Here is a 26,955-nt window from a genome sequence, read left to right as displayed (position 1 = left end):
CAGGGAGTGCGAGAGCCCCGAGGGGGACGAAGTGTTTGCTCTGACCCCGCAGACGGAGGAGAAATATAAAAAGATTGATGAGGAGTTTGATAAAATGATGCAGAGTTACCGGCTCGCAGTGAGTAGCTGGTGGCCTGCAGCACCCCCCGGTCCCCTCCCCGGTGCCTCCAGGTGATGGGGGGGTGGATTTTGGATTTTGCATGGCTTTGCTTTGGAGCCGATGCCAAGCAGCCCCTGCAGCCCTGAATGCACCTGGCTCTCGAGTGCCCTTCCCTGGGAGAATCATTCCTGACCCTCCTTGGTTCTAGCCAGGCAGTTCAGCTTGTCTCATCTCCTCTACTGGGTCAGGATCTCCTTTTTCACCCTCTTTTCCTCAAAAAAATCAGATTTTTGTCTGGGTTGAGATCCCAGTGTTCATGTGAGCTGGTGGCAAGTGCCGACCTCTCACATCCCTGCAAAGCTCAGCTTGGTTTGGGCTATTCCACATTAATTCCCCCCAAATCCACCGAGCCCTCAGGGCAGCTGGTGGCTGTGGCAGCAATCCAGGGAGGTTTTAGCCTGTGATCCCAGAGCTGTCACTGGCACTGGGGTGGCATCAGGACAGTGCTGAAAGGGATTTGTGTCAGGAGACGGGAGGAGGAGGAGGAGGGGGGACACGTTTCAAATTAGTTGTTAGTTCAAGGGAGCAGAGACTATTGATGCAGGCAAGGGCTCTTCAGGGGATTAGCCCCGAGTTGCTGCAGCAGTAATTAATGCTGTGGGAGCAGGGGGGAGGCTCCTGTCCAGGCCTGGATGCAGCACAGCAAAAGTGACACACACACACAGCCCCACCCAAAATAATCTGCCCTTCTGTGCTTTGCAAGCCCCCACAAGTTAAAATTCTGGCTTTTGTTGAGAGCTGGGCCTTGTGAAATCTTCAGGTTTTGGGATTCCTTTTTGCTGACTCAGCGCTGTGTTGCTCTACGAGCCTCGCAAGGATCCCAAAACCTGCATTTGGATAAGGATCCCAAAATCTGCATTTTGATAAGGATCCCAAAATCTGCATTTGGATAAGGATCCCAAAACCTGCATTTGGATAAGGATCCCAAAATCTGCATTTTGATAAGGATCCCAAAATCTGCATTTGGATAAGGATCCCAAAACCTGCATTTGGATAAGGATCCCAAAACCTGCATTTGGATAAGGATCCCAAAATCTGCATTTGGATAAGGATCCCAAAACCTGCATTTTGATCCCCTAGATCTCAGAGTGGAGGGGGTGAGGAGGCTGCCCTGAGACCTGGGAGGGCTGAGGGGGTGGAGGGAAGTGCAGGTGGTGATGATCTCTTGCAGCTCTGCTGTGACAGCGAGGGGAGGGGTTCAGGGCAGGATTAGCTCTGTCAGGACATGGATCTACCTCAGCCTCCCTGGTTTCTCTAGGGGGGTGCAGATTCCCACCTTGCCACGGTGTGTGGGGTGGGAGTAGAGCCCCAGCAGGACATGCACCCCTCCAGCACCTGCCATGGTGGAAAATAAGCTGAAAAGCCACCTGAGCTTTGTCCTTAGTGCAGAACCCTCATGAGCAGGGGCTGCTCAGCCTCACAACGTGTCTGCTGCAAAGGGAGGGCCCTGAGCAGGCTCCCATCATCCAGACAGGCCAATCCAAAGGGACAATCTGTGCCCAGAGGTCCTTTCAGCAGGTGGCATTCAAGTGCTGGGTGGCTCCTCATCAAGGCACAGCATCTGGCTCCCCCACTAAACCTCCCTGGCAGCAAGGGGCCGGGCAGTGCAGGTGGAGTGTGTGGTTGAAGGAGACGCTTTTCCATTTTAACGCTGGGTTGGTTTTGTGTGTGAGCAGAACTAACCCAGAGGGGCAGCCTAACGACAGCTGTGTCTGCTAACGAAGGGCCCCGTGGGGCTTCTGCCTCTGGTGTTTGCCCTCCCTTCTAACAAGAGCAGAAATGGTGGATTTTGGCTGATTTGTGCATCTTCTCCCCCAGACTTTGGAGCCATGTGCAAGCTGCCATTGTGCCGGGGCAGTGGCAGCCTCACACCTGTCTGCAGGTGCATTAAGGCAAATCTCAGCTCCTGGGCTGCTGTATCAGCTCACAGCCCCACCATGGCACTGCTCATGGTGTGGTGTGGAGGAGCTGCAGCTCTTCCTCTCCCTCACAGCCCCACCATGGCACTGCTCATGGTGTGGTGTGGAGGAGCTGCAGCTCTTCCTCTCCCTCACAGCCCCACCATGGCACTGCTCATGGTGTGGTGTGGAGGAGCTGCAGCTCTTCCTCTCCCTCGCTGGGAGCTCTGAAGGCACACGGCCGCGTTGGCAGTGATTTATTACACAACGCTGCTCCGGTGTTCGTGCAACGCCCAAGAAACCTTCCTCCACCTCCTCCTCCTCCTCTTCCCGTGATCCTGCTGCCGTGCAGGATGAGCAGAGGGAGGGCTCCGTGTTCCAGCTCTCCCTGGTGCTGTAGGAGTTGCTGAGGGCGCAGGCTCGGAGCCGCTGCCCTCACGGCTTGGCTGCAGCCACGGGATATCTCTGAAGGACAGGATGCCCTTGGGAGGCAGGTGGGGACAGTTCCTGCCAGGGAGGCGTGGGTGAGCACTGTCCTACTCCTTCCTGCCATCCCCTTCTCTCACCTAAGGAGCAGGAGCTATAGAGGAGCAGATTTTTGGAGGAGAAAGGGCTGCAAGTCCCTCTTCCCTCACTGGGGTTCCACTCTGGCTCTGTGATGATCCCATTCAGTGCTGGGCTGCTCTCCCTCTCCATCCCAGAGCAAATTAAAGTGGGACTTAAGCAAAGCCCGTGCTAAAGCCTCTAAGCAGGTGCCAGCTCCTGTTAAGGAAGAGCAAATCAGTGACATAAGACAAACGGCTGGGATAATCACAGCGGCTCCGGCTCCCACGGGACGCTGGTAGGTGAAGCTGGTCCTCAACCTGCAGCCAGGGAAAGGGCTTTAGTGATGCTCCTGCATCCTCTGGGGTCAGCTCCTCCTTCCCAGCAGCTCCCAGAGGGGACAGGATGGATCTCAGAGTGACCCAGGGGTTCTGTGGAGCAAAATGAGTCTTTACCAAGTGCTTGGCCACCAGAATGGGGATCCACTGCTGGCTTCCTGCTGGCTGAGGGACAGAGAATAGAATCCTGCTTGGGGTGAGGGGTAGTGCCAAGCTGGGCTGTTGTCAGTGCTAGTGGGGGCAGACCACCAGGCTGGTGCCCACCTTCATGCTCTGGGCTGCTCCCAGCCTGTCCTGAACACACAGGGGGTAAATAAATACAGCCTGAAAAAGAGGCCACAACAGTTGTTTGCAGAGCTTGGGTATGTCCAGGAGGATGGCCCGTTGCTCTTGCTGGTGTTCCCTGGGGGGGAACTGGGCCCTGGTGCATCCCCTGCAAGGTGCCAGAGTGGGTTGGAGCACAGCGCTGCAGGTTTGAGGAGCCTGACTCTCCCCCTTTGGCCAGCAGCTGTGCTGTGCTCCAGGAACTCTTCTTGTGGGGAGCTGGGCTCTGGTGCATTTCCCCCAGAGTGCCAGTGTGGGTTTGAGCACAGCACTGCAGGTCAGCCCTGCAGGTTTGAAGAGCCTGACTGTCCCCCTTTGGCCAGCAGCTGTGCTGTGCTCCAGGAACTCTTCCTGGTGTTCCATGGTGAGGAACTGGGCTCTGGTGCATCCCCCCAAAGTGCCAATGTGGGTTTGAGCACAGCAGTGCAGGTTTGAGGAGCCTGCCTGTCCTTCCCTTGGCCAACAGCTGTGCTGTGCTGCAGGAACTCTTTCTGGTGTTCCCTGGTGGGGACTGGGCTCTGGGGCATCCCCCAAAGTGCCAGAGTGGGTTCGAGCACAGCATTGTAGGTCAGCACTGCACATTCGAGGACCCTGACTCTCCCCCCTGTCCAGCAGCTGTGCTGTGCTGCAAGAACTGTTCTGGTGAGGAGTGGGCTCTGGTTCATCGCCCCAAAGTGCCAGTGGGTTCAAGCACAGCAGTGCAGGTTTGAGGAGCCTGCCTGTCCCCCTTGGCCTGCAGGAACCCGGCTCCCCTTTACCCCCTGCTCTCTGTTCAGTCCACAGTGCCCGCTCCGAACTTCGCCATGCCCGTGACGGTGCCGGTGACCAACCAGAACTCGCTGCAGTTCAGCAACCCTGGCAGCTCTCTGGTCACCCAGTCCCTGGTGACCTCCTCGCTGACAGACCCCCGGCTCCTGTCCCCACAGCAGCCAGCCTTGCAGAGGAACACCGTGTCCCCAGGGCTGCCACAGAGGCCAGCCAGTGCAGGTGAGACCCACGGTGAGCCCCTCAGCTGTGGGAGTGTCGGGGCTTGGATGGTTGGGATGGATGGAGATGAGAGATCTCTGAGGCCAGGTCTGGAATTTGGGGTTTATTGCAAAGGGCCAAGTGCAGGGACCTTTTGGGATTTGGGGTTTATTGCAAAGGGCCTGGGTGCAGGGCCCTGCTGGGATTTGGGGTTTATTGCAAAGGGCCTGGGTGCAGGGCCCTGCTGGGAGCTGCAGCCACAGCTCAGAGCAGGCTGAGAGAAGAGAGGGGGAGAGAGGGTGAGAGAGTAAAAGGGTAAGAGAGCAAAAGGGGTAAGAGAGTGAAAAGGGGTAAGAGGGCGAAGTTCCCATTACAATACAATAAATCTTCTTCTGTGCTGAATATTCTGATTCTCACTAACCAATCTAGTACAATATACAAATCCTACAGTATTTACATACAGCCTATAAGAATCATTACGTTACCACACTGTGTTACATTTTAAACCCTAAAAACTCCTCTTTGGGCCCCTTCTGCCAAGCTGTAGGGTCTGCTGTGAGCCTTGGATCTATCTGCAAGCAGAGGGTGTTGTTCCATCAAAAGGGGATCGCCTTCAGCTGGCCACACCATTGTTTTCCAGTTGTTCAGTGACTGAGATATCTCAAAGCTTCCTTTCATTTCAATCTCACTTATAGTTTCTATATTCTCAAAATCTTTTGCCAGACAATCATATTGATAAGGCTTTCCTGTTCCATCTTCCCCAACACTCACCTCCTCATCATTCCTGCCTGCTGGGCTTGCAGCACCCAGAGTGGGGCATCCCTGAGGGAGGGGACACCGCTGCTGCTTCCATCTCCTGCCCAGGGTCCACATTGCAGCACCTGTGGGTGGCAGAAGCACCCTGGAAGTGTTGCTGCACCTCAGTGTGTGCTCCTGCCCTCCTGCCAGCCATGGATGCCCTTTTTGTGCCCCAAACTGAGGGCAGCCTCCCCACCTTACCTAGGGCTCTTTGAGAGCTGGATCCCTGCAGGATCTGGGTTGGATTCCTGCAGGATCTGAGTGGGATCCCTGCAGGATCTGGGTTGGGTTGGGCAGTGGTGGATGAGCCACCTGGAGCCATACCTGGGCTTGGGGTGGCTGGCTGGGCTTGCAGCACCCAGAGTGGGGCATCCCTGAGGGAGGGGACACTGCTGCTGCTTCCATCTCCTGCCCAAGGTCCACATTGCAGCACCTGTGGGTGGCAGAAGCACCCTGGCAGTGTTGCATCCCTCCCAGGGTGCCAGTGTGGGTTGGAGCACAGCACTGCAGGTTTGAGGAGCCTGCCCCTCAGTGTGTGTGACCTCCTGCCAGCCATGGATGCCCTGTTTGTGCCCCAAAACTTAGGGCAACCTCCCCACCTTACCTAGGTTCTTTGAGAGCTGGATTCCTGCAGGCTCTGGGTTGGATCCCTGCAGGCTCTGGGTTGGGTTGGGCAGTGCAGGATGACTCACCTGGCACCATGCCCAGGCTCGGGGGTGGCTGCTGGCACCCAGCTCGCTGGTGGCACTCTGGTGACATGGGTCTGGCTGCCTAAAAAGGGCTGTTCTGAGTTGGGCTGTGCTGCCTGCAGTTGGCTGTGGGTGATTACTCATGTGGCTGTGCTGACAGATCTGAGGAGCAGTCATTTCCAGCAGGGACAGCCCATGGGTGGCACAGGACAGGCTGGGGGAGAGCAGTTGTCACCCTGCAGTGGCAGAGGGGACAAGGACAATGTGTGACCACAGCCTGGCTCTCTTTTATGATCATAAATAATATTCCTGCTATTTTGGATGTCACTGTAAAAGTCACCCAGGCTGCAAATGGCAGAGCTGGTGCCAGTGACCACCTGGACATTGGGTCCTCAGCTGTGGCCCCTGAGGCTTTCAGAGCTCTGGGGAGCTTTGCAAAGAGGATGGGTTGGGAGAGAAGGCTGGGAGATGCTTCCAGAAGGTTTGTGCTGGATCAGGGTGAGCAGGAGGAATGGGATGCAGCAGGAACTGTGGTGCAGAGAGAGTTTGTTTGCTCACTGCTCTCACCACAGTCTCCAAGGTGCCTCACAGCACTCAGGTGTCAGGATGAGGCTCCAGAGCTGCAGGAGAGGGGAAATTCTGCTCCCAGAGAGCAGAGAGGATTCATTCTGCTCCAGGAGTGATCCCAGAGAGCAGAGAGGGGAAATTCTGCTCCAGGACTGGTCCCAGAGAGCAGAGAGGATTCATTCTGCTCCAGGACTGATCCCAGAGAGCAGACAGGATTCATTCTGCTCCAGGACTGGTCCCAGAGAGCAGCATTTCACTGCAGGCAGGGTGGCAGAGCCCTCCTCAGGCACAGGCAGCCATGGCTGAGGCTGCAGGGATCTCCTGCCCTCTCTGAGGCCCCTCAGCTGAGAGCAGCAGAGGTTTCCTGGTGGAGCAGACCCCTCTGGGGGCTCGCTGTTTCCAGCTCTCTCCCTGCTCCTTTCAGGGGATCATTTTGTGGTTGTGAGCTCAGAGGTGTTCCAAGTCTGGCCATCTGTGTCTCATTCACTGCCTGCCTGGGACACAGGAGAAATCCTGTTTATAGGAGCCAGGACTTTGCATGCTAGAAAAAATCATTTTTTTTTCCCCTAAATTTTTTTAGCTGGTTGTGTTGTTTCCAAAGTGAATGCACAGGGAGGGCTGGGTGGGTGCCCTGACAGTGCCTGGTGCTGCTGGCTCGGGGATGCTGTGGGAGAAGGGCAGCCAAGGAGGGTGCACAGGGCTGGGGGTGGGTTGGCATCACTCACCCAAGGAGCTGAGCCCTCTATGGCATCATGGGCACCACTCTGGGGTGCCACAGCAGGGCACAGCCACAAAACCCTGGTGGAGCCCCTTCTGTGGGACATGGGAGGCACAGGGAACCTCTGGCTTTGCATCCATCCCTTCAGGGGGATGCCTGGGACACGGAAGAAATCCTGTCTATAGGAGCCAGGGCCTTGCATGTTAGAAAAAATCCATTTTTTTCCCCCTAAATTTTTTTTAGGTGGTTGTGTTGTTTCCAAAGCGAATGCACAGTGAGGGCTGGGTGGGTGCCCTCCAGTGCTGCTGGCTCGGGGATGCTGTGGGAGAAGGGCAGCCAAGGAGGGTGCACAGGGCTGGGGGTGGGTTGGCATCACTCACCCAAGGAGCTGAGCCCTCTGTGGCATCATGGGCACCACTGTGGGGTCATCCACCCTTCCTCAGGCCATACAATTTTTTAGGACCATATGAGGAGTAACTTCTTCCCTCAGCTCAGCCCTCCCAGCCTCCTCCAGCTTCCAGGGGCTCGCCGAGAGCCGCGGGCTGGATCAAGATCGGTGTCTCAGGTTTCTCCATCTGCCTCGGGAAGGGCTGGGCGGTGCTCGGAGGTGGGGTTTGGCACCCACAGCCCCCTGTTGGCCAGCCCGGGGCTCCGGCTTGACTGCGGTCGCAGCTCCGCAGCCTCCGCGCCGCCTCTTGGCTGCAGCCGCGGTCAGGCAGCCCCGGCTGGGGAATCGGTGGCTGTCAGAAATAACTCAGAACAAGGCAGAAGAAAGAGCGAGTCTTCTTCCAGGGGAGGCAAAACGTTCTGGTTTTTTGGGGAATAAAAAGGTCCAGTTTTTCCCAGTTTGGTGGGGATTTCATTGCTTTGCTGCAAGTGTTGGGATGATGGGAGTTGGGATCTCTCTGGTGTCCTGGCAGTGTAGGATGGTTTCCATCAGTCTGAACCTTTTGGGAATAAAAATGTCCAGTTTTTCCCAGTTTGGTGGGGAATTTCAGCACTTTGCTGCAAGTGTTGGGGCAATGGGAGTTGGGATCTCTGTGGTATCCTGACAGTGTGGGACCCTGTGAACCTTTTGGGAATAAAAATGTCCAATTTTTCCCAGTTTGGTGGGGAATTTCAGGGCTTTGCTGCAAGTTTTGGGAGTGGGGATCTCTGTGGTGTCCTGGCAGTTTGGGATGGTTTCCACTGATGTGAACCTTTTGGGAATAAAAAGGTCCAATTTTTCCCAGTTTTCTGGGGAATTTCATTGCTTTGCTGCAAGTGTTGGGACAATGGGAGTTGGGATCACTGTGGTGTCCTGGTAATTTGGGATGGTGTCCATCCCTGTGAACCTTTTGGGAATAAAAATGTCCAGTTTTTCCCAGTCTGGTGGGGATTTCATTGCTTTGCTGCAGGTGTTGGGATGATGGGGGTGGGGATCACTGTGGTGTCCTGGCAGTGTGGGATGGTTTCCATCCCTGTGAACATGACAGGGGGGATTTTATTTCCTGTCATGCTGCTGGGGCTCTCTCTCCCCCCAGCAGCACCAGCTCTGTGTCCCCCCCAAAAGGGGGGCTTGGAATAAAATAGCTGCAGTGTTTTCCAAGCTGCCTCCCTCCTTTGGAGCAGGCTCTGTGCACCTGGCTCCTTCCCAAAGGAAATGGATCTGCCTGGATAACATTTCCCAACCTGATCACCAGGAATGCTGCTCCTTTTGCCCAGGACTTTCTCTGCCTCCCTCCACCGTGCTCTGGGCCCCCCAAAAGCAGGGATTCTCCCCCTGTTCCTGCCCTGGTGCTGATGCCATCTCTCCTCTTGCTTTGCAGGGGCGATGCTTGGGGGAGACCTGAACAACACCAACGGAGCCTGCCCAAGCCCCGTGGGTGAGTAAGGAGCCTTCAGCCCCTGCCTGGCTCCATGGGGCCCTCCTGCTTTCCCCACACCTCCCACAGGGTTTTGCTTTGCTGCTGAGCCCGTGGGGAAGCACTGGGGAAGGTTTTGCCAAGGAGTTGGCATGTGGAGCTCCAGGCTGCCTTTGGTGGGGGTGCTGGTTTCGGTGACCAAGGAGTCTCCATCTACCCAGGGTTCTGGGGAGAGCTGCAGAGCAGGGAGGTGACCCCCAAAAACCAGGATTTGAGTGGCTCTGGGTTCAGCTCCTGCTGCTGCTGCCAATTCTCTGATCAATTAACACCCAGCTCCTCCTCGTGCTTGGGCCCTATAAAGGAACTTTACTGCAAGCAAAAGAAGCTCATTAAGGGCCTTTTCCACTGTGAGAGCCACGGTGCTAATGAGGCTCAGGCCTCGTGGCTCAGCTCCTCAGCTGTAAAATGCACTAACAACATCTCCATGCCCACATCTGCCTCTGCCATCTGCAGGCTGAGGATGTTGGGCCGCTGCTGGTGCAGGCACAGCCCAAAAAGCAGAGCCAGCCCTGGGTAGTGCTGGGAAGCAGCTGCTGCTCTCAGCACTGGCCTTGGCAGTGCTCCCAGGCTTGGCAGGGTAGATGCCATCCATCCCAGGGCAAGGGCAGAAGCAAAAGCTCCTGAGCCTGACTCCTCACCCCTTTTTGCAGTAGGTGCCCAGCTGGCAGCACAGAGCACTGTGGAATCCCACATCGCCCCAGTTAAAACCAAACTGGAGCCAGGTCCCGCTGGTTTTTGGGTGGGGTTGGACCAGTTGTGGTTTTGCAGCACCGTGGCCACCCAACCCCATCCCTGCACTCTGGATTGTGCCAGAAACAGCCATTTCCCTGTGCTGGGCAGCACCAGGGGGATTTGTTCACAGAGCAAAACCTGCAGGGTGCTTTGTGGGGCAGTGTCTCCCTGGGCTCTCCCAGCACGGAGCTTGCTGATCCTTGAGGGCACAGGGAAAGGGCCATCATGCAGCTCTGGATTCTGGATTCTGCCAGGAATAACCATTTCCCTCGTGCCAGCACCACAGGGATTTCTTGCCAGAGGAAAACCTGCCAGGGTGGTTTGTGGGGCAGTGTCTCCCATCACTCAGCACGGAGCTTTGCTGATCCTTGAGGGCACAGGGAAGGGGCCATTGTGTAGCTCTGGATTCTGGATTATTCAGGAATAACCATTTCCCTTATGCCAGTGCTAGAGGGGTTTCTTCCCAGGGCAAAACCTGCAGGGTGCTTTGTGGGGCAGTGTCTCCCTGGGCTGTCCCAGCACCCAGTCCTGAGCTTTGCTGCTCCTTGAGGGCACAGGGAAGGGGCCATGGTGCAGCTCTGGATTCTGCCAGGAATAACCATTTCCCTGTGCTGGGCAGCACTGTGCCAGCACCACAGGGATTTCTTGCCAGAGCAAAACCTGCCAGGGTGCTTTGTGGGGCAGTGTCTCCCTGGGCTGTCCCAGCACGGAGCTTTGCTGCTCCTGGAGGGCACAGGGAAGGGGCCATGGTGCCCCAGCCCCCAGGCAGCTCTGGGGCCCCCATCCACCCCCGTGTCAGCTGTCGGAGCAGCCCCTGCGGGTGCAGAGCTTGGCAGGGCCCCTGAATGTCAGCATTGACGTCACCCGAGCATTCCCTGCGTTCCTGCTGCCACTGCAGGAAATGGGGCTGAGCAGCAGGGCCAGCCCCACAGCCCTGCTGTCCCCAGACCCCTGCACCCTCCCCGGGGCTCCCCTCGTGCCTCTGGGAGGGGATGTGGCTCTGGCAGGTCTCAAATACCTGCTACATCTCTTCCTCCTCATCCTCCTCCTCCTCCTCCTCCCTTGCAGTCTCTGCAGCACTCAGTGATCACCTGCTGCCTCTGAGTCATCAGCTGCGGGTGCCTCTGGCCGGATCCTGCAGTGCTGTGTCCCTGCATCGTGCCCACACTCCCTGGCAGTGCCACCCTCGGCATGCAGCTCCCACCCCTGCCCCGTGGGGGATGCTGAGCCCTGGGTGTCCCTGCTCAAATCACACCACGGTGATGCAGAGGCTGCCCAGAGGGCTCCTGGCACTGACATCTTGTATGAAAAATCCTTTCTTTCTTTTCTGAGAAGCCTCAGGAACAAAATGTAAACAATGGTTATCTGCTTTTGTGAAATGCAACAGGTAGATTTGTAATTAGTCTCACACAGTTGTTTCTAATTAATGGCCAATCACAGTCAGCTGGCTCAGACAGAGAGTCCAAGCCACAAACCTTTATCATTCTTTCTTTTTCTATTCTTAGCCAGCCTTCTGATGAAATCCTTTCTTCTATTCTTTTAGTATAGTTTAAATATAATATATATCATAAAATAATAAATCAAGCCTTCTGAAACATGGAGTCAGATCCTCATCTCTTCCCTCATCCTCAGACCCCTGTGAACACGGTCACAGCTCCTCTTTTAGACTCCTTCCCTTGGCTGGGGGGTCCTGGTGGGAGTGCAGCCCTTCTGTGTGTGGCTGGATCCATGCTGGGTGCACATGGCAGTGACAGCAGCAGTGACAGCCCAAGGCCACCCCTCATCTTTGGGGGTGAGTGGTGGCAGCACTGGAACCCAAAGTCCAGCACAGGGAACACCCCAGCCCACAGTGATCCAGAGAGTGCCTCAAACAGGGTCAGCACGAGAGCCCTGTGTGCATCCATGCCTTGGGAAGGAGAATATCAAAGGATTTAACATTTCTTTATTTCTTTTGGCTTTTCCATGGCCTTGGGAAGGAGAATATCTGTGATGGTGTTCACAGGGGTCTGAGGATGAGGGAAGAGATGAGGATCTGACTCCATGTTTCAGAAGGCTTGATTTATTATTTTATAATATATATTACATTAAAACTATACTAAAAGAATAGAAGAAAGGATTTCATCAGAAGGCTGGCTAAGAACAGAATAGGAAAGAATGATAACAAAGGCTTGTGGCTCGGGCACAGAGTCCAAGATAGCTGGGCTGTGATTGGCCATTAATTAGAAACCACCACACGAGACCAATCCCAGATGCACCTGTTGCATTCCACAGCAGCAGATAACCATTGTTTACATTTTGTTCCTGAGGCCCCTCAGCTTCTCAGGAGGAAAAATCCTAAGGAAAGGATTTTTCATAAAAGATGTCTGCGACAAATATCGAAGAGTTTAACATTTCTTTTGGCTTTTCCATGGTCTTGGGAGGGAGAAAATCAAAGAGTTTAACATTTCTTTTGGCTTTTCCATGGCCATGGGAAGGAGAAAAACAAAGAGTTTAATGTTTCTTTTGGCTTTTCTATGGCCACCAGCACTGCAGCTCACCTGAGGAATTTCTGCACCTTTGTTGTTGATAAATCTAAAAGCCAGTGCCCTTGTGGGACCAAGGGGAGCATTGCCACCCCTGTGCCATCATTGCCACCCCTGTGCCATCATTGCCACCCCTGTGCCATCTGTGGGATCAAGGGGAGCATTGCCACCCCCTGTGCCATCATTGCCGCCCTCCTGCCATCTGTGGGATCAAGGGGACATTGCCACTCCTGTGCCATCATTGCCGCCCCCTGTGCCATCTGTGGGATCAAGGGGATCAGTGCCACCCCTGTGCCATCATTGCCACCCCCTGTGCTAACAACATTGCCACCCCTGTGCCATCTGTGGGATCAAGGGGATCAGTGCCACCCTCTGTGCCATCATTGCCACCCCCTGTGCCATCTGTGGGATCAAGGGGATCAGTGCCACCCCTGTGCCATCATTGCCACCCCCTGTGCCATCCGTGGGATCAGAACATTGCCACCCTTGTGCCATCTGTGGGATCAAGGGGATCAGTGCCACCCCCTGTGCCATCATTGCCACCCCTGTGCCATCTGTGGGATCAAGGGGAGCATTGCCACCCCCTGTGCCATCATTGCCACCCCCTGCGCTAACAACATTGCCACCCCCTGTGCCATCCGTGGGATCAAGGGGAACATCACCACCCCCTGTGCCCAATGCCACCCCCCGTGCCCGCTGTGCCCACCCTGGCAGCCCCAGGGGTGCAGGGATTTTGCTGTGCCCCCCTGGCTGCAGTGCTGGTGGCAGCAGCCCCTGTGAAATGCAGCTGCAGCTCGATGTGCATGTCATTAATAATGCAATCAGCGACCTATTTTTCCCGGTCTAACGTGCAGTGAATGTGAGGGCTGAATCCTGGTGATTGCTGAACGCCTTTCTATCTTTGGGGCCTATTCATGAAAAAAAACCAGCCCTCATCAGAACTGTAATCTGATCCAATTTATTCCTTTCCTGATGTTCATCAAATCTTTTCCTTTTTTTTTTTTTTTTCTTCCTTTCCTTTCTTCTTTTTTTTCCCCTTCTCTTTGCACATAAAATCTTAAAGTGGGGCAGCAGGAGGAGGAGGAGGAGAGAACCTCAGATCTTCAAAGGGGCAGTGGGAGCAGTGAACTGAGTGCTCACTGTGCCACAGCCCCTTTTCACTGCCCCAGCACCATAAAGAGACCTTAAAAGTGAATTTGCCAGTAATTACCCATCTTGGCAGGGCTGTGGTGCCCAAGCAGAGCAGGGAAGGAGCCTGGCTGCACATCAGGCTCTGAGATTTGCTGGGTGTTTCTGCAGGAACCAAAGGGGAGTCCCTGCAGGATGGGGAGCTCAGGGGCTGCTGCCTGTCCTGGGGTGAACCTGCCGGGGTGCAGGAGGGATTTGGGGGGGATTTTGAGGTGCTGCTGTCCCACAAGGAGGAGCAGTCATGGAGTGTAGGATGGTTGGGATGGATGGAGAGCAGAGATCTCTGAAGCCAGGGCTTGGAAATTGTGGTTTATTGCAAAGGGCCTGGGTGCAGGGCCCTGCTGGGATTTGGGGTTTATTGCAAAGGGCCTGGGTGCAGGGGCCTGCTGGGATTTGGGGTTTATTGCAAAGGGCCTGGGTGCAGGGGCCTTTTGGAATTTGGGGTTTATTGCACAGGGCCTGGGTGCAGGGCCCTGCTGGGATTTGGGGTTTATTGCAAAGGGCCTGGGTGCAGGGCCCTGCTGGGATTTGGGGTTTATTGCAAAGGGCCTGGGTGCAGGGGCCTTTTGGAATTTGGGGTTTATTGCAAAGGGCCTGGGTGCAGGGCCCTGCTGGGAGCTGCAGCCACAGCTCAGAGCAGGCTGAGAGAAGAGAGGGGGAGAGAGGGTGAGAGGGTCAGAGAGTAAGGGAGTAAAAAGGGTAAGAGAGTAAAAGGGATAAGAGGGCGAGGTTCTCATTCCAATACAATAAATCTTCTTCTGTGTTGAATATTCTAATTCTCACTAACCAATCTAGTACAAGATACAAATCCTACAGCATTTCCATACAGCCTATAAGAATCATTACATTACCATACTGTGTTACATTTTAAACCCTAAAAACTCCTCTTTGGGCCCCTTCTGCCAAGCTGTAGGGTCTGCTCTGACCCTTGGGCCTGTCTGCAAGCAGAGGGTGTTGTTCCATCAAAAGGGGATTACCTTCAGTTCAGCCACATCATTATTTTCTAGTTGTTCAAGGTATCTCAAAGCTTGCTTTCATTTCAGTCTCACTTACAGTTTCTATATTCTCAAAATCTTTTGCTAATCATATTTATGAGGCTTCCCTGTTCCATCTTCCCGTACACTGGAGCGCTGATGGAGCCCCAGTGCAGCAGCACAGCTCAGTGTGTCCATCACCATCACCAACCTTCACCTGCTCCCTCTCTGTGCCCCCTGTGAAAAACGCCAATCACTGGTTTTTAAAATTTTAATAGTTTAATAGTAATAAAATGGTTATGAAAATAGTAATACAATTAGAGTAATAATAATTTGGGCAATTTGAATTAGGACAATATGAGACAATAAATACAAAGAGTTATGGATATCCGGGTACCTTTTTCTGGGCATCACGAGCCTGAAGAAGGACACATGTTAAGAAAGGATTAACTCTTAAAAAAAACCAGCCTGTTGCATATTCATACACCTCATACATGATGCATACAGACACGATTCTGTCTGGTCATTGTGAACATCTTCCTCTGAATCCTAACAGCGCATTCGAGGCGGGAAGAAGTTCATTTCTTCTGATAATGGGCAATAAATTCATTTTCTCTGAAAGATTGAGGTGTCCTGTGGCTGCTATCTCACTGCAAGTCCTTTCTTTAAAAAAGTATCCTACACAGCATAGTTTGTATTTTAACAATTTTAATAACCTAAAACTACATTTAACACACTACTTAAGAGAATTAATGCAGCATTACTTTCTAACACAACACGTATCATATTTATTTTAGTATTTGCCAAAAGCCAACCATAAACCACCCATTTTTCCCACTGCAGGAAACGGCTACGTGAGTGCCAGGGCCTCTCCGGGGCTCCTGCCCGTGTCCAACGGCAGCAGCCTGGGCAAGATCATCCCGGCCAAGTCCCCTCCGCCACCAGGGGCGCACGGGGCGCAGCTGGCCCCGAACAGCCGCAAGCCCGACCTGCGAGTCATCACCTCGCAGGGCAGCAAGGGGCTGATGCACCACCTGGTGAGTGCCATGTGCCCTGCTGGGGCTGCCAGGGGGCACCAAGGGGCTGGCAGGGGCTGCCAGCGGGGGAGTTTGGGGCTGTGGTGGTGGGGAGATCTGAGGGGGAAGGATGGGATTGGTGCCTGCAGCATGCTGTGTGTGCCCTATGGATGGTGCAAAACCTGTACCAGGCACCATCTCAGCTGTGTGTGCCCCATGGATGGTGCAAAACCTGTACCAGGCATCACTGTGAGCTCTGTGTGCCCCATGGATGGTGCAAAACCTCTACCAGGCACCACTGTGAGCTCTCTGTGCTCCATGGATGGTGCAGACCCTCTCCCAAGCACCACTGTGAGCTGTTTGTGCCCCATGGATGGTACAAACCCTGTACCAGGCACCATCTCAGCTGTGTGTGCCCTATGGATGGTGCAAAACCTTTACCAAGCACCACTGCGAGCTCTGTGTGCCCCATGGGTGGTGCAAACCCCATACCAGGCACCACTGTGAGCTCTCTGTGCTTCATGGATGGTGTAAAACCTCTGCCAAGCACCACTGTGAGCTGTGTGTGCCCCATGGATGGTACAAACCCTGTACCAGGCACCATCTGAGCTCTGTGTGCCCCATGGATGGTACAAACCCTGTCTCAGTCACCACCCTGACCTGGTTGTCCCCCATGGATGGTGCAAACCCTCTCCCAATCACCATCTGAGCTGTGTGTGCCCCTTGGATTGTACAAACCCCATACCAGGCACCATCTGAGCTCTGTGTGCCCCTTGGATTGGATGAATAGTACAAACCCTGTACCAGCACCATGTGAGCTGTTTGTGCCCCTTGGATTGTACAAACCCCATACCAGGCACCATTCTCACCAATTTGTGCCCCATGGATGGTGCAAACCTTACACCAGGCACCACCTGACCTGCATTGCCCCATGGCTGGTACAAACCCTGCACCAGGGTACAAACCCTCTCCCAGCCACCACCCTGATCTGTTTTTGCCCCATGGATGGTACAAACCCTCTCTCAATCACCATTCTCGCCACTCTGTGCCCCATGGATGGTGCAAACTCTGTGCCAGGCACCATCTGAGCTGTGTGTCCCCCATGGATGGCACAAACCCTCTCTCAAACACCACCCTGGCCAGTTTGTGCTCCATGGATGATACAAACCCTGTCTCAATCACCACTCTAAGCTATTTGTGCCCCATGGATGGTACAAACCCTACAGCAGGCACCACTCTGAGCTGTGTGTGCCCCATGGATGATGCAAACTCCATACCAGGCACCATTCTCACCAGTTTGTGCCCCATGGATGGCACAAACCCTCTCTCAAACACCATTTTGAGCTCTTTGTGCCCCATGGATGGTGCACATCCTCTCCCAATCACCACCCTGGCCAGTTTGTCCCCCATGGCTGGTACAATCCTTACACCAGGTACCACTCTGAGCTATTTGTGCCCCATGAATGGCACAAAACCTCTCCCAGTCACCCCCCTGACCTGTGTGTGCCCCATGGCTGGTACAAACCCTACACCAAACACCACTCTGAGCTATTTGTGCCCTGTGGATGGTACAAACCCTCTCCCAATCACCCCCCTGACCCGTGTGTTCCCCATGGAAGGTGCAAACCCTCTCCCAGGGTACAAACCCTCTCCCAATCACCACTCTGACCAGTTTGTGCCCCATGAAGGGTACAAACCCCCTCCCAGTCACCACTGTGACCTATTTGTGCCCCATGGATGGCACAAACCCTCTCCCAATCACCACCCTGACCTGTGTGTCCCCATGGATGGCACAAATCCCTCTCTCCATCACCCCTGACCGTGTGTGCCCCGTGGATGGCACAAACCCTCTCTCCATCACCCCCTGACCTCATTGCCCCATGGATGACACAAACCTCTCCTAATCACCATTGACTGTTTGTGCCCCATGGATGGCACAAACCCTCTCCCAATCACCCCCCTGACCTGTGTGTGCCCCATGGATGGCACAAACCCTCTCTCCATCACCTCCCTGACCTTCATTGCCCCATGGCTGACACAAACCTCTCCCAATCACCATTTGAGCTGTTTGTGCCCCGGGGATGGCACCAACCCTGTCCCATTCCCCACCCTGGCCCGTGTGTGCCCCGTGGGGGTGAGGGTGAGGTGCCAGTGGGCACAGTGCTGCTGGGGGGGCTGGGTGAGCTAACAGTGCTCTCGGTTCTCTCCCTGCTCTCCCCTGCACAGACCGAGGACCACCTGGCTCTGGTGAGTTCCCCTCTGGGTGTGCATGGTGTGGTGACACTTGTGCTGTTTGTCCCCTCTGTGGGGCACACACAGGGGTGGGCACTGGCTCCTGTGGTGGGATGTGGGCACCAGCTTGGATCCTGCTGCAGAAAATAAATCTAGAGGAAAACAGCTCTTAGGAAAACCCAGTTCCCTGTGGAAAAAGAGCTGGCATGAGCTGCAAAGAGCCAGTTTCTCCTCCAAGGCCAAAATTGCTGTGTTGGTCCCCCTGGGGAGGTCAGCCAGGGTCCCTTTGGGGACTGTGGAGCTGAGCTGGGCACTGTCCCTGCCCTGGAGCTGCCCATGGGGCTTGGCTGGAGCCAGCAGCACAGGGAGACCTGGCCCATGGCCAGCACATGAGAGACAGGGAGTAAATCAGGCTCTTCCCATATTAAAGATATTATTTAAAGCCCGTGGAAATCCACTCCCTAAACCTCCCTTGTGCACGGGGCAGTTTTCTGTGTTATTTTTATGGCTTTTTTTTCCTCCTCTCCCTGGCAGCAAAGTGAATGCCACCTTGTTTGTGGCAAGGATTCACTCTGCTCTGTTGCTATTCTGGTGCAGGGCAGATGGGAGCCAGGTCAGGCCAGCAAGGGAAGGGCAGGAGCTGCTGCAGGATGCAGAGCACACAGCCAGGGAAAAGCTCTCCAAAAACACAGGAGAAAGCCAATATCCCTCTGGCAGCCTGCACTGAGACACTGCTGGCCAGGGCAGGGGTGGGCCAGGCATGACAGGCACAAATTCTGCTGCTCTTTGTGTGCCCAAACCCTTCCAGCATCTCCGTGCCTCAGTTTCCCCATGTATGGAGGGGGACCAATCTTTCCCCCACTCCCCATCTGCTCATTCCTGATCCCTGTGCCCATTCCCTGGCTGCACACTGCAGAGCATTGGTGGAAATCCACTGGGGTTGGAATTTCCAGTTTTAATTGTTGGGCTGAATTAACCTGAAGTGAAAAAAGTCCTCACCTGTGATGGTGTTCACAGGGGTCTGAGGATGAGGGAAGAGATGAGGATCTGACTCCATGTTTCAGAAGGCTTGATTTATTATTTTATGATATATATTATATTAAAACTATACTAAAGGAATAGAGGAAAGGATTTCATCAGAAGGCTGGCTAAGAATAGAAAAAGAAGGAATGATAACAAAGGCTTGTGGCTCGGATGGTCTGTCTGAGCCAGCTGACTGTGATTGGCCATTAATTAGAAACAATTAACATGGGCTAATCAAAGATCCACCTGTTGCATTCACAGCAGCAGATAATCATTGTTTACATTTTGTTCCTGAGGGCTTTCAGCTTCTCAGGAGGAAAATTCCTAAGGAAAGGATTTTCCATAAAAGATGTTTGTGACACTCGCCCCATCAAGGTGGCAGCAGTGAGGTGGATGCCAGTGAGGGTGATGAAATGTGGCCAGGGTGGCACAGGCCCCTTGGCACTGCTGCAGGGTGTGTGCCCCACAGATCCCCCCTGCTCCTCCAACCTTTGCTCCCTCCACACTGCTCCACCCACCCAGCAGATCCTCTCTCCAAGTGGCAGCTCCCACCTCACCCCAGGCAGCTGTGAGATGGGTCAGGATCCCTCCAGTGCATCCCCAGCGCCCACAGCCCCAGCCCTGGCACCCTCAGTGCTGCTCCTGCAGCTCTGGGCACGCTTTCCTCCCTGCCAGCGTTCAGAGAGGTGTCCCCCCATTTCTGTCCCCACTCCCACCACTGCAGGGGCAGCAGGGTCCATGCCCTGGGAGCATGCTGCATGGTTGGTACCAGCTGGGAGTGTTGTCTGTGGGCACAGTGTGGGGGGCAGCTTGCTCACCTCCTCCCTGCATGGATTGTGGTGAAAATCGGGGGGTTGGAATAGTGACAGCAGTGCCCACACTCACCTTGGGGTGTCAGGGAGCTTCCTGGGGCTGGCACAGCCTGCCCTGCTGGTGTGCCTGTGCCACACTGGTCCCTGTGCCCCGCCAGGGATGGCACAGGGCCCTGCAGAGAGGGGCTCGGGGGATGTGGGGCTGTGGGGGCACAGGGGATGGGGCTGTAGGGACACAAGGGATGGGGTGTAGGGGCTGCAGAGAGGGGCACGAGGGATATGGGGCTGTGGGGGCTGCAGAGGGGGGCAGAATGGGACTGTGGGGGCACAGGGGATGGGGGTGTGGGGAATGCAGAGATTGGTACAAGGGATGGGTGTGGGGGCTGCAGAGAGGGGCACAAGAGGTGGGGGTGTGGGGCTGCAGAGGGGATCGTGTGTGGGAGCTGCAGAGAGAGGCTCAAGGGTTATGGCTGCAGAGAGGGGGAGGTGGGATGGAGTTGTGAGGACTGGAAATGGGGGCAGAAGGGATGTGGGGCTGTGGGGGCTGGAAAGGGGCAGAATGGGGCTGTGGGTCCTGCAGAGAGGAGCAGGTGGGATGGGGCTGTGAGCCCTGCACAGGGGATGGGGTGTGGGGGCTGCACAGGGGATGGGGTGTGGGCCCTGCATCCCCCTGGTCTCATGCAGGCAGGACAGGGACAGGGACAGGGCTGTGCCTTTGTGAGGACATTCATTGCCATGTCCTTAACCCCCAGCACGGCCAGGGCAGGCTGCCAGCAGGATGTGTGCCAGGAAAACCTTCTCCTGCAGCCCCCCAGAGCTTTAGCACTCAGAGCCCTGCTAATCTCCTTGCCCAGGCCACTGGGGGCACCCGGGGCTGGGCACTGTGTGGGTGCAGGGGCAGCAAATCCTGCACAGCCAGGTGCTCTCAGGTGGCCAGGGCAGGGTGCCAGCATCCAGCTTTGTCCCAGGAGAGTCTCCCTGGCCATGGGGGAGCTCTGCAGTGTGTGTGCCCAGGCTGGGAGCCCTCAGTTCCTCAGTTCCACCCTGGTGCCAGGCGTGGTTCAAGCTGGGCACTGCCCCAGTCTTCACAGGGTGACGTGTGCTGGGTGCTGGGGATTAGAGTCAAGCCTCTTGAGTCTGATTTAAACCAGATCAGCAGAGACAGCCCAGATTATCTGCCTTGTAAACAGGGCTGAATCTGACCTATAGATCTGCCCACATAACTGCCTGGAAAACCCAGGGGGGAAGCTTGGGGTGCTCTGGTGCAAGGGCAGAATTTTTCCACGGTGAACCTGTTAATACCTGAGTCACCAAAACCTTGGGAGGGCACCGAGCCAGCAGGCTGCTGAGCACTGGGCTTGGAGTTTAGGGATATTCCAGAGTCCCTTTAAAATCCTGAGGCCAATGCTTGGTGTCCTCAGCTTCCCTCTGAGGCAGGGGCTTGTTCCTGGCCACCAGAGCTGCAGGGAGATGTCAGCTCTGCTGGTTCTGGTTTGCTTTGGTGCCTTTGTCACTCCAAGGCTCACTCTGAAAGCAGTGAGGAATTGTCTGAGGCCTCCTGGTGCTTTCCCCTTCCATGCACTCAGGGCATGGCTGGTGCTGGTGGCTGAAGCCCAGCCATGACCTGCACATGAGTGTCAGTAGCTGGTGTGGTTTGTACTTTGCTTTTTTTGCAGTGTGGAATGGCCAGAGGATCAATCCTGCCTGTCCCATGCTCTCCATGCTCAGCCCCAGTGCATGCCCAGGGGGTTTGGGGGGGCCACAACCCCTGAAAATGACCCAGTCCAACCATCTGAGCTTTAACTCCCTCCCTGTTTGCTCCCACAGCAAAACACACAGCGCTTGGGTGTCTCTCAAGCAACTCACTCTCTGACCACACCAGTCGTGTCCGTGGCCACTCCGAGCCTGCTGACACAGGGGCTGCCCTTCTCTGCCATGCCCACAGCCTACAACACAGGTAAGACATGGCCAGGACACAGGTGAGACATGGCCAGGGCAGGGATCTGACACAGACAGGGCATGGCCAGGACAGAGATCTAAGGCGGGACATGGGCAGAGGGAGAGATCTCAGCAGGTGAGACATGGCCAGGACAGAGATCTGACACAGGTGCCAGGGCAGATCTGTGACACAGGTAAGACATGGCCAGGGCAGAGATCTCAGCAGGTGGGACATGGCCAGGACAGAGCTGTGACACAGGCAGACAGACAGACAGACAGGACCTGTCCAGGGCAGAGCTTTAAGCAAGTAGGACCTGGCCAGGGCAGAGCTCTGACACAGACAGACAGACAGGACCTGGCTAGAGCAGAGCTGTGACACAGGAGTCAGGCAGAGCTCTCAGGCAGGACCTTCTAGGCAGAGCTCTGACACAGACAGACAGGACCTGTCCAGGGCAGAGCTTTAAGCAGGTAGGACCTGGCCAGGGCAGAGCTCTGACACAGACGGACAGACAGACAGACAGGACCTGGCCAGGCCAGAGATCTGATACAGACAGACAGACAGACAGACAGACAGGACCTGGCCAGGGCAGAGCTCTGACACAGACAGACAGACAGACAGGACCTGGCTAGAGCAGAGCTGTGACACAGGAGTCAGGGCAGAGCTCTCAGGCAGGACCTGACCAGGGCAGAGCTCTGACACAGACAGACAGACAGACAGGACCTGGCTAGAGCAGAGCTTTAAGCAGGTAGGACCTGGCCAGGGCAGAGTTCTAAGTAGGCAGACAGACAGACAGGACCTGGCCAGGCCAGAGATCTGATACAGACAGACAGACAGACAGACAGACAGACAGGACCTGGCCAGGGCAGAGCTCTCAGGTGTCTCAGTTAGCCCCAGAGGGAATTGTGCTGCTGCTGAACATCCCTGGGGCTCCCTGAGCAGCTGCAGTGATGCTCCTGGAGCTCTCCACGGCAGCCAGCACATGGTGCAAGGGTTCCACAGAACTAAAACCAAGAGAAATTCATTGTGTCAGTGGTGAGAGCTCACTGTCATCGCCAGCAGGGCTGTGAGGGCTGGTGCAGCCCAGTGCACTGTGCTGTGGATGTTAATTACAGCTACACCCATCCCCTGGCTCTCAGAGCTCAGGGGGTGTTGTAATAATGACAAAAAAAATCCCTCAAAAAGTTTGGGAAGAATGCAAACCAACCTGCTCCCAGCCACATCTGATTGGGGTGCTGGATTGAAAGCAGCCCCAGGCGACAGTGACAGTGCCCAGACACAAGAATTGCTCATCTCTCACCTGTCAGACCTCCAGCAAGACTTTGAGGCCTTGCTGGCTGCCTGTGCAACTTGTTCTGAGAAAAAAAATTGGCAAAAAATGTCCAAAAGCTGCTTGTCTGGGAGAAGGCAGAAGTGGCAGTTGGATACTCCCTGTCCTAATGAGTAGGTGCAGCCCCAGAGATGCTGGCTGTGCGTGATGGGGCTGCTCTCCTGTGTGACCATGTGGTTTAGCAGCCAGCCAGAGTCCCCAAAATAGGTTTTAATTGAGGCCTGTGCACTGCTCAGAGCAGAGGAGCCTGAATTTCTGCTCTCTGCAGTTATTTTTGCTCTCAGCTGACCATGGGCAGAGCTGTGTTGCTGCCCAGGTGCTGTGGGGGCACCACTGTGGGGTACAAACTCTGAACCTGACAGTTCTGCCAGAGCTGCCCTGTTAGCTGGGCAGGAATTGGCTTCATTTGTGAAGGGTCAGGGAGTTGTGGTCAGTGACAAAGTCCCTCCAAACCTCCTTTTGTCCAGGCTGGAAGGGCTGTCCCAGGCCATGGAGTCCTCCACAAGGAGCTGAGGGGGCTCAGCCTGCTGAAAAGGAGGTTTGGAGGGACTTTGTCACTGTCCACAACTCCCTGACAGGAGGGGACAGCCAGGATTGGGCTCTGCTCCTGGGTGACAATGGGCAGGACAAGGAGAAATGGCCCCAGGGGAGGTTCAGGTGGGATATTAGGGAAAGTTTCTGTGTGGAAAAGGTGTTCAGGCCTTGGAACCACACTGCCTTGGGACAGTGGTGGTGTCACCATGGCTGGAGGGATTTAACAGATGTGACTGTGAGATGTGACTGTAACAGATGTGACTTGGGTACATGGCTTAGTGGTGGCCTTGGCAGTGCTGGGGGAACAATTGGACTCCATGGTCCTGGACAGCCTTTTCAGCCCAGATAATTCAGTGATTCTGTGATGCTGCAGATGCCCTGACAAACTCCCAGCCTGGAGCATTGCCCAGGACTCACCTGGTAGCTGGGTGGGCACTGGGTGGGCATTGCCAGGATTCCAGCCTGGTGCAGCTGTACTGAGCTGCCTCTGGTCAGAATTCTGAGCCCTTTCCTGTGCTGGGTGTCAAACCTGCCCATCCCCAGCTCTGTGACCTGGGGCAGCTCCAGCCCTGCTGGGGCTGAGGGGCAGCCAGGAGTGTCAGGAGCTCCCAAACCAGACCAGGCAGTGCAGGGGGGTGTGGAGCAGGGAACCCAGTGCCAGGATGTGTTGGGTGGGGTGTGCTGGGGATTTGGCAGCAGTTCAGACCAGCACAGCCACCTCTGTGTGTGCTGCTGGGGTGGGGACAGCTGAAACCACGAGACACCCAAAATTAGAGCTGGGAAGGGGGAGGAGAGGGGGTGAGGAGGGTTTGCTGGGTGGCTGTGTCAGGCTGACACGGCTGACCAAGGTCTGACCATCTCCTCAAGGAGCAGCACTTCCCTCCCTGGCCAGCTTTGTAAAATCCCCCCTGGTTTGAGGTGCCCCACTGGGGTTTTCAGTGGGTTCTGCATGGGACAGGCATTGCCCTGCAAATGGGAGGGGGGGGTCCTGGGGTGGGGAGTGCCCGTGGAGGGGGTGGGAACAATGTGGGGAGGGGTCCTGGAGTGTGGGGGTCCTGTGGAGGGGGTGGGGACAGTATGGGGGAGGGGGTACCAGGGCATAGGATGCCCATGGAGGGGTGGGAACAATGAGGGGAGGAGGTCCCGGAGTGCCCATGGAGGGGGTGGAACAGTGTGGGGGAGGGTCCCGGGGTGCCCATGGATGGGTGGAAACACCGTGGGGAAGGGGGTCCTGGGGTGCCCGTGGAGGGGGGGGTCACGGTGACAGTCCCATGTCCTCATGGCGGGCAGAGAGCGCCCCCTGCTGCCACCCGGGACACGGCGCATGCCGTGGGGCTGTCCCCGGTACGGCCCAGGTACAGGTGAGGGTGCCCCAGGTACAGGTGGGGGTGCCCAGGTACAGGTGGGGATGCCCTGGGAACAGATGAGGGTGCCCAGGTATAGGTGAGGGTGCCCAAGCAAAGGTGGGGGTGCCCCAGGTACAGGTGAAGGTGCCCCAGGTACAGGGAGGTCCGAAGTGGCCGCGGTAGGGTGCCCAGGTACAGATGGGGATGCCCCACGTGGGGATACCCCGGGCACAGATGAGGGTGCCCAGGTACAGGTGAGGGTGCCCAGATACAGGTGGGCATGCCTCAGGTAAGGGTGGGGATGCCCCAGGTACAGGTTGGGATGCCCCAGACACAAGTGGGGATGCCCAGGTGGGATGCCCATGCACAGGTGAAGGTGTCCAAGCCCAGGTGAGGGTGCTCAAGCCCAGGTGAGGGTGCCCAGGCCCAGGTGGGTGCCAGCTGCCAGATTTGCTGCCCCAGCGGGGCAGGAGCTGTGTCTGACTCTGTACATTTGGCTGGAGGGGGCTCTGGGGGTCTCACGTGTTCATGGCCCTTCCTTGGGGTACCCAGACACAGCTACCATGGGCACTGCTGTGCCTGGGGCACTGGGGGTGGTGTGGAGGGGGCAGGTCCTGCCAGCAGCACCCTGTGGGTGGAGGAGAAGTGGATTTAAGGAGGGAGTTGGTTACAAGGAGGGAATTGGATGGAAGGAGGGAATTGGATGGAAGGAGGGAATTGTTCACACTGAGGGTGGGGAGGTGCTGGCACAGGGTGCCCACAGGAGCTCTGGCTGCCCCATTGCTGGAGGTGTCCCAGGCCAGGTTGAACAGGGAGCAGTCTGGGATAGTGAGAATGTCCCTGCATGTTGGACTAGATGGCCTTTAAATGTCCCTTTGCTGATGCAGTGTTTGGTCATAGATTGAACTGGATCTCAGAGGTCTTTCCAGCCTGATTGATTTTGTGACTCCAACACAAACCATGCACTCAGGAGCTGTGTGCTCTGCCACAGACACCCCATACACTGTGTGTTTGTGTCTCTGGTGTGTGTCCATCCTCCCTCAGTGCTCAGGGCACTCTGGGGGCAGCTTTGACCTGGAATTCACTGCAGGGCTCCTCCCTTGCAGATTATCAGCTGACCAGCGCTGAGCTCTCCTCGCTGCCGGCCTTCAGCTCACCTGGAGGGCTGTCCCTTGGCAACATCTCTGCCTGGCAGCAGCAGCAGCAGCAGCAACAGCAGCAGCAGCAGCAACAGCAGCAGCAGCAGCAACAACAGCAACAGCAGCAGCAGCAGCAGCCGCAGCAGCAGCCGCAGCAGCAGCACCTGGTCCCGGTGTCACTAGGAAACTTAATGTGAGTGACACCAGAGGGAAATGGGCAGTTCCTCTGGGGGTGCCACACCTGCAGAGCCCCAGGGTGCTGGGAGAGCCCTCTGTGTTCTCCAGGCTCCCAGTGCCAGGCCCTGGTGGGTCCACGCTGTGTTCCTGGGGGCAGAAGCTGTGTGCCCAGAACAGCTGGGAGCTTTGGGCAGTGCTGTCCCTGTCTCTCTAAGGGTGACCCAGAGTCCCTGTGCACAGCTGTGGGGTTTGGGCAGTGCTGTCCCTGTCACTCTAAGGGTGACCCAGAGTTCTTGTGCACAGCTGGCAGGTTTGGGCAGTGCTGTCCCTGTGGCTCCAAGGGTGACCCAGAGTCCCTGGCTGGGATCAGGGTATTTGGGGATGCTCCCAGAGCCTCATCCTGCTGCCTGTCCACTGTGGGATTGATGCCTGCACTCACCTGGGGGGAGCTGGGAACAGGTAGGGCCGGATGGGATGGACATTGCAGGATAGGGTGCCTGGAATAGAGGAAAGTGGCTTTTAAAGCTGCAAAAAGATTGATTTTCTCCAGGGCAGAAAATACAGGCACTTCCACCTTAGAGCAGGATTTCTGGTGTGGATCTGCTTTTACTCTGGAATAAAGCACTCACACACAGTCAAAAGAAAAATTTAAGCCACTTGCCCGTGATCACATTGAGACCATGGGACAAAGAAAGGCAGGAATTTAAGAGGGAGATTCAATGAGTGCCCCAACCACTTAGCCAAAGCCACATTTCCATCATGGATGGATGGATGGATGGATGATGGATGGATGGATGGATGGAATCATGGATGGATGGATGGATGGATGGATGGATGGATGGATGGATGGATGGATGGATGGAATCATGGATGGATGGATGGATGGATGGATGGATGGATGGATGATGGATGGATGGATGATGGATGATGGATGATGGATGATGGATGGATGGATGGATGATGGATGGATGGATGGATGGATGGATGGATGGATGGAGGATGGATGGAATCATGGATGGATGGAGGATGGATGGATGGATGGATGATGGATGATGGAAGGATGGATGATGGATGGATGGATGGAACCAT

General features: G+C 55.6%; 1 protein-coding gene across 7 annotated transcripts in view; it reads left to right on the top strand.

Annotated features, from left to right (window-relative positions):
- MEF2D (myocyte enhancer factor 2D) overlaps nt 1-26,955 on the top strand; it is a 100,275-nt gene that overhangs the window by 64,860 nt on the left and 8,460 nt on the right. For 6 of the 7 annotated variants that reach the window (XM_064732719.1, XM_064732721.1, XM_064732718.1 and 3 more), the window contains 6 exons: nt 4,040-4,250; nt 8,810-8,866; nt 15,165-15,358; nt 17,564-17,584; nt 21,232-21,361; nt 25,657-25,882. In XM_064732719.1, coding sequence (XP_064588789.1) covers nt 4,040-4,250; nt 8,810-8,866; nt 15,165-15,358; nt 17,564-17,584; nt 21,232-21,361; nt 25,657-25,882 — 839 coding nt within the window. The remainder of the gene's footprint in view (nt 1-4,039; nt 4,251-8,809; nt 8,867-15,164; nt 15,359-17,563; nt 17,585-21,231; nt 21,362-25,656; nt 25,883-26,955) is intronic. The other variant, XM_064732725.1, reaches the window with a different exon arrangement.

This window comes from Zonotrichia leucophrys, chromosome 25, assembly GCF_028769735.1.
Source record: "Zonotrichia leucophrys gambelii isolate GWCS_2022_RI chromosome 25, RI_Zleu_2.0, whole genome shotgun sequence".
Taxonomy (NCBI): domain Eukaryota; kingdom Metazoa; phylum Chordata; class Aves; order Passeriformes; family Passerellidae; genus Zonotrichia; species Zonotrichia leucophrys.
This window is presented reverse-complemented; position numbering and strand designations above follow the sequence as displayed.